The sequence below is a fragment of the Mobula hypostoma genome, chromosome 27, assembly GCF_963921235.1.
Source record: "Mobula hypostoma chromosome 27, sMobHyp1.1, whole genome shotgun sequence".
In the NCBI taxonomy this organism is placed as follows: domain Eukaryota; kingdom Metazoa; phylum Chordata; class Chondrichthyes; order Myliobatiformes; family Myliobatidae; genus Mobula; species Mobula hypostoma.
In genome coordinates, this window is record NC_086123.1 from 4,540,156 (window position 1) to 4,552,964 (window position 12,809).

The 12,809-nt window shown below is 43.0% G+C and overlaps 1 protein-coding gene across 1 annotated transcript; it reads left to right on the forward strand.

Moving 5' to 3' along the window:
* The first annotated feature begins 3,563 nt into the window (after positions 1 to 3,563).
* On the forward strand, positions 3,564 to 6,140 carry LOC134338404 (cytochrome c oxidase subunit 6A, mitochondrial-like). Its single transcript, XM_063034206.1, has 3 exons — positions 3,564 to 3,723; positions 5,022 to 5,164; positions 5,919 to 6,140. The coding sequence occupies exons 1-3, from the start codon at positions 3,627 to 3,629 to the stop codon at positions 5,997 to 5,999; spliced, it is 321 nt and encodes a 106-aa protein (XP_062890276.1). The 5' UTR covers positions 3,564 to 3,626; the 3' UTR covers positions 6,000 to 6,140.
* Positions 6,141 to 12,809: the final 6,669 nt, after the last annotated feature.

Sequence of the window (12,809 nt, forward strand, 5' to 3'; positions counted from 1 at the left end):
CTCCAGCTTGCTTGCAATACTCATAAACTGTTTTAATTAGATTACTACAACATGCGCCAGTCCAGGCTTTCGGTATTACTTCCCTTCTGATATGGAAGACCTGACAACTTCTGACAGTCTTTCAGCTGGATTTAGGCATGGAAGGTTCCCTATTAACACATAATTATCTGTAGCAAATTAATCATAATCACTAGCTAGCAGAACACGTAGCGGGGTGTTGTGCTGGGTCACGCACGACTGCTCACTGTATAATCAGTGATTTGGGGGTGGATGTGGAGTGGGACTCAGTGGGGTGTGAACGGGGATTTGTGCATGGTCGGGAGCGTGGCGCGTGGCCAAGTGGTTAAGGTGTTGGTCTAGTGACCTGAAGGTCGCTAGTTCGAGCCTCAGCTGAGGCAGCGTGTTGTGTCCTTGAGCAAGGCACTTAACCACACATTGCTCTGCGACGACACCGCTGCTAAGCTGTATCAGCCCTAGTGCCCTTCCCTTGGACAACATCGCTGGTGTGGAGAGGGAAGACTTGCAGCATGGGCAACTGCTGGTCTTCCATACAACCTTGCCCAGGCCTGCGCCCTGGAAACCTTCCAAGGCGCAAAGCCTTGGTCTCACAAGACTAACAGATGCCTAAAAAGAATGCTAGGGAGCATATATCTCAATGGTTTAATCTGACTTGAAGTCTGCCATACGTGCAAACCTGAAAGTAAAGTTCACAAAATCCTTCAGGGGATCGTAAACTCCCTAGTTTCTTTAGACGGTTCTACAGTATGTTTCTTAAACTTGGTGGAGAAGGACTTCAGTCACAAATTCACAGGCTCATCATCCACATCTGCAAAGAGGGAGTCATGTCAAGAGACATCAGACATGCCACAATCATGACCATATTCCAGAAAGGAATCAAATTTAATGATGGTACCTGCAGAGGGGTCTCCCAACAATGAAAAGGACAATGGATGGCTTCCCTTCATCAGTCCCCTCCCCCAAAGAACAAGAGGGTCCTTCCCAAATCACCTTGTAAATTCAGTCCATGCAGAAGAAAGACAAATAAGATCTTCACTAACTTCAGGAGAAATGAAGGAAGCAATAGCAATGATGAAGAAAGTATTTCTCAAAAGCATCAGTCACCATCAGTTGAGAAAGTTTGTGCAGTATCCTTCTTTATGTTTAGGTGTCTTCAATTACATATCTCCCTCCTTCATCTGTTACATGGTGGCAGGGAAACCATGATCTTCAGAAAGACTTGGGTACTGCAGCATCTATTCACCAACTGCTGCTAGGCAACGGGGCTTTGACCTGCTCCGTTTCCGACCTGGGCCAATTCACCCCTCTTTACAAACCTGGTCATTCCGGACTCCTCTGGAGACACCATATGGTGGCATGGAAACTGTGATCTTAAGAAAGACTCGGGCATCAAGTAAGGCTGTGTCATCACCCCAACCCTTTTCTCAAACTTTCTCCACACAATACCCTCTCAGAAAATTCCAAATGGACAAAAATGTATCTGCAGATCAAAAGGGGAATGGTTCAACCACCATCACCTCTACCCCAGAACAAGGTCACCCCCAACCCGTGTCATCAAGCAGCAGCATGCAAGTGAGGTTGCACGTGACTCCTTCAAAGACTGAACCCCAAGTCCTCCCTCCTTCACTGAAACATGCAAACGAACAAGACATACAGCTACCATCCAAAGAATAAAGGTCATTTGCAAAGCTGCTCAGCAGTACCCCACCACTCAACAAAAGCCCACGATAGACCCTGGAGAGGGTGGACTGTATGCCATCCCTCAGGAGCCCCCTCGCAACAAGCAGGGACATCAATGATGAAATTAGAGGCCCGTAGAGAAATGCTGCTGACTGGATCACTCTAGCTGGCAGGAGTGTGCGCTGAGTGACACACTGAAGTTTGGTGCAGGCTCGGTGGGGAAGGATCACGGTGAGGGTTTTTCTGCTACAGGGCAGAGGCAAGCTGGGCCAGGTGAGGAAACCCCCTTAAATATTGTATTCGCATGTCATCCCAGGTGAGTGGCAATGGTGCGATCAGTTTTAAATCTGTAAGTTAGTGCAGCTTAACTGTGCTTATGATAGGTGAGAACGAGGGGACATAGCTTCAACACTCGGGGAGCAGACAGGGGTGAGGAGGAACTACTTTCCCCAGAGGGTGGTGAATCTGTGGAATTCTCTGCCCAAAGAAGCAGTGGAGGCTACCTCAGTAAGTATATGTAAGACAAGGTTGGATAGATTTTTGCATGGCAGGGGAATTAGGGGTTATGGGGAAAAGGCAGGGAGGTGGAGATGAGTCCATGGCCAGATCATCCATGATCTTATTGAATGGTGGAGCAGGCTCGACGAGCCAGTTTGCCTACTCCTGCTCCTGTTTTATATGTTCTTATTTCTCAAAAGCATCAGTCACCATTGGTGGTGATGTCTGTTATCTGTCAAGTAGGGGACCATGCACAATCCTGATTTGATGGAGACAGACGTGAGAGAACGGAGGAACATCTGGAAAACTTCTGAAATGCCCGCTTCGCTGCCACTGCTACTGTGTGGTAACTGGAATCTCCGGAGCAGAAGGCCCTGAAATCCTCAGCTTTGCATGTTTCAGCAGCCAGGGCGAGGTTCAAGGCGCTCGGCAGAGGATGGCGCTCGGGAGGCTGTATCGGAGAGGCTGGTCGGAAGCTCGAAGTTTTCAGATGGATGGACTCAGTGTCGGCTGTGGTCGTTTGCTTCCAAGGCATCGGCAAGTTGACGGTGCCTGGAGGTTTATGGCAGGCAGTTTCTCCCTTTTGTCGCCTGCTATCGGGGACTCCGGAGTCGATCGACTCGGGACTTTGAGACTATTTTTACCGTGCCCATGGTTTGTTCTTCATCAAACTATGGTATTTCTTTGCACTGCTGTAACTATATGTTATAATTATGTGGTTCTGTCAGTGTTAGTCTTTGGTTTGTCCTGTTTTCTGTGATATCACTCCGGAGAAACATTGAATAATTTCTTAATGCATGTATGCATTTCTAAATGACAATAAAAAGAGGACTGAGTGTTCTCATAATCTAATCAGTTGAGAAAGATAGGGAAATTTAATAAAAGATAGAGAAAGTTAGGGAAATAGCTTAGTTCATGATGAAAAGGTTTTGCATGGTTTACTCTTGGATATATTATTTATTATGAATAAAGTTTATTTTGTTAAAGAATATTGACCATCATGTCCTGTGTCATCATAACCTTGGGCTAGCTGATGAATTATTGCCACAACAGATACCTCAAAATATTGGAAAGACAGCACTTACATAAAACCATCAAGGTTTACTAGCACCTTTAATTCACATACAGTATTTGTAAATATATGGCATGGTATTATGATAAAGTTCCCAGTAAACTCAATAGGGGCAAAGGCAGTGAGGTAACCCACCCAGGCTACTTCAGCTGATTTTACTGATGATGGGGTTAGGTTGCCCCGCCCCACGCCACAAACTAAAGTAGTATAAAAGATGGGAAAACAAACATGCTTACTTTGTTTCTGAGGAATTGCGAACGGATGGGAACGCTGAGCAGGGATTTAAACACAATTTAACATTCGCCCGGGCCGGCCTGACCTTTAACCCCACGCATGCGCACTGGGCGGCAGTGGGTCTATGATGGCGGCGATGTGGGGACGGCTTTTCCGCAGCGGCTTCAGCGGCGTCCGTCAGCTGTCGGCGACGGCGGCCGGGGCCGAGGAGCACCAGAGCGGTGAGCGTGCTTGGCGGTACTCTGCGGGGACGTGGACCGGGGCAGCGTACGCGCAGGCCGCAGCGGGGCTCGGTGTTGGGCGGTGACCTTGCGGCCCGAAGGAGCGGCTCCGGATGAGGAGCCTGGGCCGGGCGGGCGGGAGGAGCCGGCGGGGTCGGCCTGTGCTGGTAGACTTTCCCTTCGCTGAGGTGGGAGAGGGAGTTCCAATTGTAAGTGCGGATCGGGTGATGCCGGATGGGGCCTCTCGCCCAGATCTGGCTGCAGCCGGAGGGGTGCAGTTAAAGTGGCGTGTGGGTGATCATTGCCCAAATTAAAATAATATATTTGCTTTGCTAGGAATTTTTAAAACATCTTACTCTGGATTATTAACTATGTCCAACAAACAATTCCAAGCATGGAGAATACTGTCTGCGGCTTATGCTCAAGGTCATGGCCAGAGTTTAAACCATACACTGAGAAGTGGTTCTATACCGGGTGTTAAATGGGTTAGAAATGACCGTTTGACCTGATTTTGGCCCCCTTCTACTTGCTTTGCCATTAAATAAAATTGGCTGACTCTGCTTTCTTGTTGACTGCAGTAACCTTTCACTTAGCTTATCAGGTATCTGTCTGTATTTGTATTAAAAATGTTCAAAGATATTGTTTCCATTGTCCTCTGAAATGAAGGCTTACAGGACATGTCATTGAAGGGATGAATGAAGCATCTTATTTGACCCCTTGATGGTTTTAAGTTAATTTTTCCATAAGAGGAAACGTCTTTCTATATCACCTTGTAAGGAGTTTGTTTCAGTCAATTTTCTTCGAAGCACTGGCAGATATAAACCTTCACTTATTAACCTATCTTAGTAGACAATCCACCCATTTCAGGTTAGCTTACTAAACCTATGAACAGCTTCCAATGCATAACACCTGATGTAAGGAAACCAATATAACAGGGTTCTCTAGAAGTTTCCCCACCGGAGCTGGAGACAAAAGTAGGCAGGTAGATCTCCACTAACAGTAAAGATCTTTCCTATTTAACCTGCTGTATCTACCTACTAGCATTTTGAGAGTCATACATCGGACCACTATATTTGCAAATTTTTGCAACCAGCTGAGTTTGAACTTTATCTGAAGTCCTTATAAAATGACTCAATAGAGCTTTAAATCTGTACTGCCAAGGGATAGGTGTGTTAGATTGAAAGTATCTCATCAGAATGGGTAATGTGGTTTGTACCAGCGGTGATGGGAACATTGTCTTAGTGTATTATATCCTGGTGGACTTGGCTTTGGCAGTGATGTTCATTATCTTTCACTAGCACGCATGTGGAAAATCCTGACTTTTGTTGTTGCCATTCCTGGAGTATCCGTGTGCATGTTGAACTGCTACTTGAAGGCTCAGCAACACACCCATGAGAGGATAGAGTTTGTTCCTTACGAGCATCTTCGCATCAGGAGCAAAGTAAGTAGAGCACTTGTTGTAAGTGAGGGAATTTTGTGTGTTCGTAATGGTTAATGTATATAAATCTAAAATCAAAACAGCTATCTTTATCAATGGAAAAAAAGTCATCTTACAACCTATGAGCAAGCATTGTTCGCTTGCTAAATATTAATTGGACTGAATGTCATCCTCTGCAGATTTTGGTGAGAGATCGACACCTGCTCTAGATATTTCCTTGAATGTGGTTTGAGTGAAGTGGCTCATAGCTGTCTGGTGATCCACAGCCATGAGTTGCTACCTCACCTGCTGGCAGTGAGGTTAAATGATTTCCCAAGGGGTTAATGCCAGTTGAAGATTGAGTCACAGTGCAGCTGCAGGAGACTAAAACATTATTTGACACTTGACTGAATATGATGGGCAGACACTTCTAGGAATGAGAACTGCTCAGACCACCAGCTCTCTCCAAACACCACAATCCCTGGAGCAAGGTGATAACTGCAGTCCACACTGGGACTGGTCCCTAGGAGGCATCAATATCTCCTCTGGGCAAGGAAATATTGACTCTGTTCTATTCTTCCATAGTGATGCTTTGTGGAGATTAGCATTTCACACAGGGGTTTATCTCACTGGCACTATCAACGAATCCTCATGATGTTGCAGGCATATCTCTGAATTATGGTGGGTTTGAAGGAATGGAAGTAGTTGTACCATTTTAAATGGTTTCTGTTTCTGAATGAGTCATTCTAATATATATTTCTACCATTTTTGTTTACAGCCATTCCCTTGGGGTGATGGGAACCATTCTTTCTTCCATAACTCCCATACCAATCCTCTGCCCACTGGCTGGGAAGATTGAAATTTTGGAGCAGAAAATTCCCCAGAGGTTATGGATTAAACCGGATTATGTAAATGAATGCATTTTTCCCAAACAAGGGCAGAAGTCTGAGCCGTGTTTACCTTTACTGAGGTAGCACCATAATAAATATACTGTGGAGAATCATGTGTGTCGGCTGTTCTTTATTACATCAATCAAAAACAATTAACCACAAATGCTGCAACAAGGAACTCAGCAGGCCAGGCAGCATCTATGGTAAAGAGAGAACAGTCGATGTTTAAGACCGAGACCATTCATCAGGATCAGGAATGAAAAGTCAGCTGTTTACCCTTCTGCTGCTGCCTGGCCCACTGAGTTCCTCCAGCATTTTGTGTGTGTTGTTGCATCTGCAGATTTTCTTGTCTTTATGCAAATGCTGGAAGTCTGGAATGAAAACGAAATGTGACCCTGCATCAGTATCTAATGGTTTGAATAGTCTGAGGCCGAAATCTGATTTCCAAAGCTGAGGGACATTATTCCACCATGAAGCTTTTATTGCTAGGATATTCAAGTGAACCTGATGGTTTTTGGTGTACATCTTGGTTACTATTGTAGTGAGTGCCTGAGGAAACTAATTACAAGTTTTCCTGACTTGCAAATGTATTATTGTACCTTCAGCAGAAAGACTTCAGTTCTTCAAAAGAGTGACTTTATACCAATTAGGAATAGCAATGAATACTTGCCTTCCTGGTGATATCTAGTTTTAGTAATTCAATATCTAAAAGATATAAAAATGGCTGACACATGCCTTGTTAACAGCTACTGTCCTAAGATATCACAGTATTTGTTTTGGGCCAGCTACATCAATTTATTGAAAATAGTTATTAAAAGCATGCTAGAAATTTAAAATAAAACAAAAGCCAGAAGCACTCATCAAGTCGGGCAGTATCTGGAAATATTTTGGTTTAAAGACTATCAGAACTACATTAATGGTCTTAATTTGTTACTAATTTCCAGGTCACTGACAGTGTGTTGTACTTCATGGTTAATTTCCAATCTTGGTAAGCTGTACTTTAGATATTTATGCAGATGGTGGGGAATTTTCATGCGATTCTAGGTATTGATCAGAACTGAATTACTTTCAAAACCAAGGTGCTTTAAATTGTGGAGGAGGAACTATGTGGGTTAAATTCAGGGAATAAATTTAATAAATTTGTATTTACTGTTCAGTTATTTGGAGTCCCCACATTCAATGAAGTAACATCCTAATGATCAAATAAATTGCAAGCGTATGGTATTTTATGCCTATGAATGTTGCTCACTTGCACAGATTTAGCCAGGGCTTTCCATAACTGCAGTATACCATTTACTCCCCTGAACTCCTTTATAAATACATGGTATACAAGATCTAAACTTGGTCAATATGAAGTATGAGGAATGACTCCATTTTGATTTTCAAACACAATGGTCCAAATTTTCTTTGATTCTACTAATGGACTAACAAATGGACCATTGTATGTAGAAACAGTCATAGAAGTAAGGACACAGAAATATTTGTGAGGGGACTTGATCAGAATCAGGTTTAATATCACTGGCACATGTCCTGAAATTTGTTTTGTGGCAGCAGTACATTGCAATACATAAAAATAAAACAGATTACAATAAGTATATATGAAAATCATTAAATAAGTACTCTAAAGAGAGAGCAAAAACCGTGGTTGCAGAAGGGAAGAAGCTACTCTTATACCACCACCTCACTGGTAGCAATGAGAATAGGGTATGTCCTGGGTGATGAGGGTCATTAAAAGATGGACGCTGCCTCATAAAGGTGTCCTGGATACTGGGAATCTAGTGCCCATGGTGAAGCTGGATCAGACTACAATTTTCTGCAGTTCTTTTTGATCCTGTGCAGACAGTGATGCAACCAGTTAAAAGGCGCTCTACAGTACATGTGTAGAACCTTGCTGGTCTTTAGCGACATGCCAAATCTCAAATTCCTCATGAAATACATCTGCTGACATGCCTTCTTTGTTAATGCATCAATATGTTGGGCCAGGACAGATCTTCAGAGAGGCTGACAACCAGGAATTAAAGCTGCTCATCCTTTCCACTTCTGAGCTCTTGATGAGGACTGGTGTATGTTCACTTGACTTCCTCTTCCTGATGTTGAGTGCGAAGTGTTGTAACACCACTCAACCAGCTGATCTATCTTGGTCCTGTACACCACCTTGCCACCATCTGAAATTCTGCCAACAGTAGTTGTGCCATGGGCAAATTTACAAGTGTAGTTTGAGCTGTGACAAGACGCACAGTTACAGGTATAGAGAGAGTAGCGTAGTGGACTAAGCACACGTCCTTGAGGTGCATCAGTGAGGGGAAGATGTTAGTTCTGATCCACACTGACTGAAGAAGTCCAGGATCCAGTTGCTGAGGGGGTTACAGAGGCCCAGGTGTTGGAGCTTGTTGATTAGAACTGAGGGTATGACTCTGTTGCTATTTGCTGTATTGCAGCATTTGCTATAACAACAGGTAAGGAGTAGGGCCCCAGCAAAAGCTGTCAAATATGGACAGTCTGTCCTAGTAGTACAGGGTATAAGGGATGAGTTATACGCAGTCAAAGACTGTTTCTAGCTACAGGAATAACAGATATTGAAACTGCTGAATATGAGAACCCAAAATGGGAGTCGAAGTAGGCAACTTCGCTCCTGGAATCTACCATTCAGTATGACCATGGCTGAGTTTATACTTGGTCTGTACTCCTTTGCCAGTTCTACATATATGACTTGATGGTCTAACCTCAGATACTGATCAAGAAAACAAGGAATTATTAATAAGTGAAATTATTTACCCACAAATCTATCCATCCTGGAACTATTGAAACTAATTTTCACAATGGAGATGTGGAATGGCAACATTAATAACGTTACAGAAGAAAGACAAGTTGTGTATGGAACTTGACATGATCTTGCCCTGTTCTCCTCATCTACATCCTTTCGAACCATCTCCTTCCTATGCTTGTAGAAGTCCCACCAGAAATTGAGTTTAAATTTGAGGTGTTACAGGACTGGCAACATGATCATTACTTGACAGATCTAAGCCAAAGTATCAGCACAATCCATCTATTAACCTGACAGTCATTAAACACCCTCACCATCTGTGACACATGCCCTCTTCACATTACTACCATCAGGAGGAAGTCCAGGAGCCTGAAGAGAGACTCAACATTTTATAAAATAAAAATCTGCATCGGATTTCTGAATGGTCCATGACCCTGTTAACACTACCTTATTATTTGTCCTTTGCACTATTTTTGTAACTTATAGTAAATTTTATGAATTTTATGCACTGTACTGCTGCCACAAAACAACAAATTTCATGACACATCAGTAATAATTCTGATTCTGAGTTTGATTCAGAAGTCTATAAATCAAGAAGCCTATCAGAAATTGTCAGCCAGTTTAGAGTTTACTACATAAGTCATCAAAGTCATCATTCAAAGGCAGACTTGTCTCAATAGGGGTCAATGGTATGTTATCACCACAACAATCTTCTCCTTCATTCTAGTTCTTCCCAAAGATTGCCTTCCCTCCAGAAGCGTCATCGAACACAGAATAGGTGAGGTGAGGGATGTTCAGTCTTGTTCACCACTTTCAAACACCATAATTTCCAAGGTGTTTGTCGACGACCACTATGTGCTAAGATTGTAAAATCCTTATGCACATGAATAGTGACCTCTACCTTTCATCTTACAGAAACTCACCATAGCCTTGTTCAAGATGTACCCCAGTTTAGCTGCTTTCAGTTGTTAATATTTGGGCTTTTAAAACAGTTTGTTTTTTGACCTTGAAGGTAGTCTCCATAATTAAAATAAGTTGTATCCTGGTTCCGACCTGGGCAAACAGGGAATTTTATAATTAGTCTGTACAGCCCAATAAACTGCTCACTGGAGAACACATGGGATTCCACCATATTTTATTGCCACAAGATGAACACACATTCAACATTAAATAAAAACTTACATTTTTCAAGGGTATCAAACCTTTTGTTTCCTTCAAATTATATCCTGTCACAAACAAGAGAAAATCGACAGATGCTGGAACTCCAAGCAACACACAAAATACTGGAGGAACTCCGCAGGCCAGCCAGCATCTATGCAGAAGAGTACAGTGGACATTTCAGGCCAAGACCCTTCAGCAGGACCATATCCTGCTTACTTTTCCAACTGCCTAGATGTGCTAAACTGCTGGCTGTTGAGTTCACACATTAACTTTATATCCCAGAGAACAGTGGCTGGTGTGTCTTGGATCTGGATCACCAAGTTCAAAGAGGTCAAGAAGAAAACTCAATTGATATTCAAATCAGTGAGTATGTTGTCGGAACACCCTGAGGTACTTGCGGGCTGCTTTAACACCTCACTGCAACATCGTGCTGAAACAGCCCTGACTATTCTTTAAATTAAATCCAACTATTAATCTTCATTCTCATATAATCAGTGGTAAAAATCTGAGTGAATAGTGCTTCATCATAAATTCTTCTCCCAGACAACGTCCCTTGATGCTTCGCAGTCAATAATGTACCTTTGAAGGTGTGATTGTTATAGGGGTAAATCATGACCTACTGATGCCCCACAGACAACACCATCCCTTCACCACCTTTCACATTTGTTATCAGCCACGTCTGATCCTCTGTGTTTTCACTGTGGGCCACCACAGTGCAATTAAGCATGAACTGTGTCCTCGTCCTCTCTCCCTAGTCACTCCACTGGAATATTGTAGAGAACTGCAGCAGGGTTTAGGAATAATGGAACAAGTTTACACCTAGGTTTAAATGAATTGAAGAGAGCCAGAGAATACAGCAAAGAATCAGAATCAGGTTTATTGTCACTAACATAAGTCATGAAATGTGTTGTTTTGTGGCAGCACTACAGTGTAGGTACAACAGATTGCTATATGTTACAATAAAATTATGTAAATAAATTACAGAAGAGCAATAGACCTCTTGCACAACATGTTTACAGCAACGTTAACAAATATTCTAATCCATTTTGCCTGCAACAATTCCGATTCAGATTAGGTTATTGTGGTATATACCAGGGTGCACAGGAACCCTTTGCCTGCCCGAAGCCCACTTGGTAATAATGAATACACTCAAAACAGCAAAGAGCACGCAAGAACAGAATGGTGCAATGACTCCGATGTCATGTGAAGTAATGCTTAAAGTGACGATAACCTAATAACAGAGAAGGTGGAGTTAAGAGACGAAGAATATGGCGCGATCACCAGAAAAGAGGGTGTAAAAAGAGGTGTTTGGTCGGGGGAGGAAGTTGTTCTTGAATCTAGTCATCCAGGTTTTCAAACTCCAGAATCTTCTTCCAGAAAAGGGAATGACCAGGGTGGCAGGCATCCGTGACGAGACAAGTAACCTTCCGTAAGCAACACGTTGTAGAGATGGATGGGATGGAAGGAAGTGCTGAGCTATATCCCTCTGCGTTCTTGTCAGGACCCTTTTAAATGTTGTTACTGTTCCTGCCTTCACCACATCCTCTGGCAGCTCATTCCAGATACCGACAACTCACTGTGAAAAATCTACCCCTCAGACCTTCTTTAAATTTCCTTCCTCGCCTCTAGTTTTAAACGTCCCTAACATGGGAAACAGGCAGTGGTTATGTAGCTTCTGTGTGCCATATACATCTATCATGTCACCCTCAGCCTCCTTCGATCCAGGGAAAGAGACTCCACCTGTCCAATCGCTCCTGTTAATTCAAGCCCTCCATGTTTTTGTGCATCTTGGTAGACTATAAAGAAACAAATATTGGAGATGGGTTCTAGCATAAAGTTTAAATAGATACATTCTTATCACAGATAACCATTGGACAGTTTGAGATAATGGATGTATAGTAAATGATGTTTGGTCAGTTCCTGAGCCCCTCTAACACCTCCTTCTCATTCAAGAATCTTCCTGCTGCTCTTTGTCTGGTAAAAAAGGAAATCAAATCTTTCGACAGAGGTGACATAGGATCAGAAGATGTAGAATCCTTGTGGGTAGAGTGCAGAAACTGCAAGGAAAAGGAGACCCTGATACAAGCTGTAAACACAAAATAATCTGCAGATGCTGTAAAAGATCAAAGCAACACTTTCAGTACGCTGGATGAACTCGGCAGATCGGGCAGCATCAGTCAGAAATGATGAGTCGACATTTCGGGGCGGAACCCTTCGTCAGGACTGAAGAATGAAAGATGGGGACGGATTTGAAGAATGCTTGTAGCGTCAGTTGAAAGACCAGTAATTTGAAAGACAAAGGGGATGGGGGAGGGGAAGCATTGACGTCATAGCCCTGGAAACAATGGGTAGTAGAAGAAGGAGGTGGAACCATTTCCCCCACCACTTTGTCTTTCAATTTACTGGTCTTTCAACCGAAGCTACAAGCATTCTTCAAATCTTTCCCCACCTTTCATTTTTCAGTCCTGACGAAGGGTTCCGGCCCGAAACGTCGACTCATCATTTCTGACTGATGCTGCCTGACTTGCTGAGTTCATCCAGCGTACTGAAAATGATGCAAGCTACTTACAAGCTTCTGAACAGTAGCCGGGATGTGGTCTACAAATTACAAGAAGAAATAGAAAAAGCATGTCAAAAAGCCAATGTTATGTTAGTCATGTGGGATTTCAATATGCAGATAGATTGGGAAGATCACATTGATGCTGGATCCCAAGAGAGAGAATTTGTAGAATGCCTCCACTGGAGGATCAGCAATTCTGGATTGGGTGTTGTGTAATGAACTGGATATGATTAGGGAGCTTAAGGTAAAGGAACCCTTAGGAAATAATGATCATAATATGATAGCGTTCACCCT

What these genes read in the sequence shown, in the direction of transcription:
- LOC134338404 (XM_063034206.1), top strand. Translation starts at nt 3,627, where the DNA reads ATGATGGCGGCGATGTGGGGACGGCTTTTCCGCAGCGGCTTCAGCGGC. An exon ending in GGCCGAGGAGCACCAGAGCG is followed by an intron (nt 3,724 to 5,021) that starts GTGAGCGTGCTT and finishes ATCTTTCACTAG; the next exon opens with CACGCATGTGGAAAATCCTG. An exon ending in ATCTTCGCATCAGGAGCAAA is followed by an intron (nt 5,165 to 5,918) that starts GTAAGTAGAGCA and finishes TTTTGTTTACAG; the next exon opens with CCATTCCCTTGGGGTGATGG.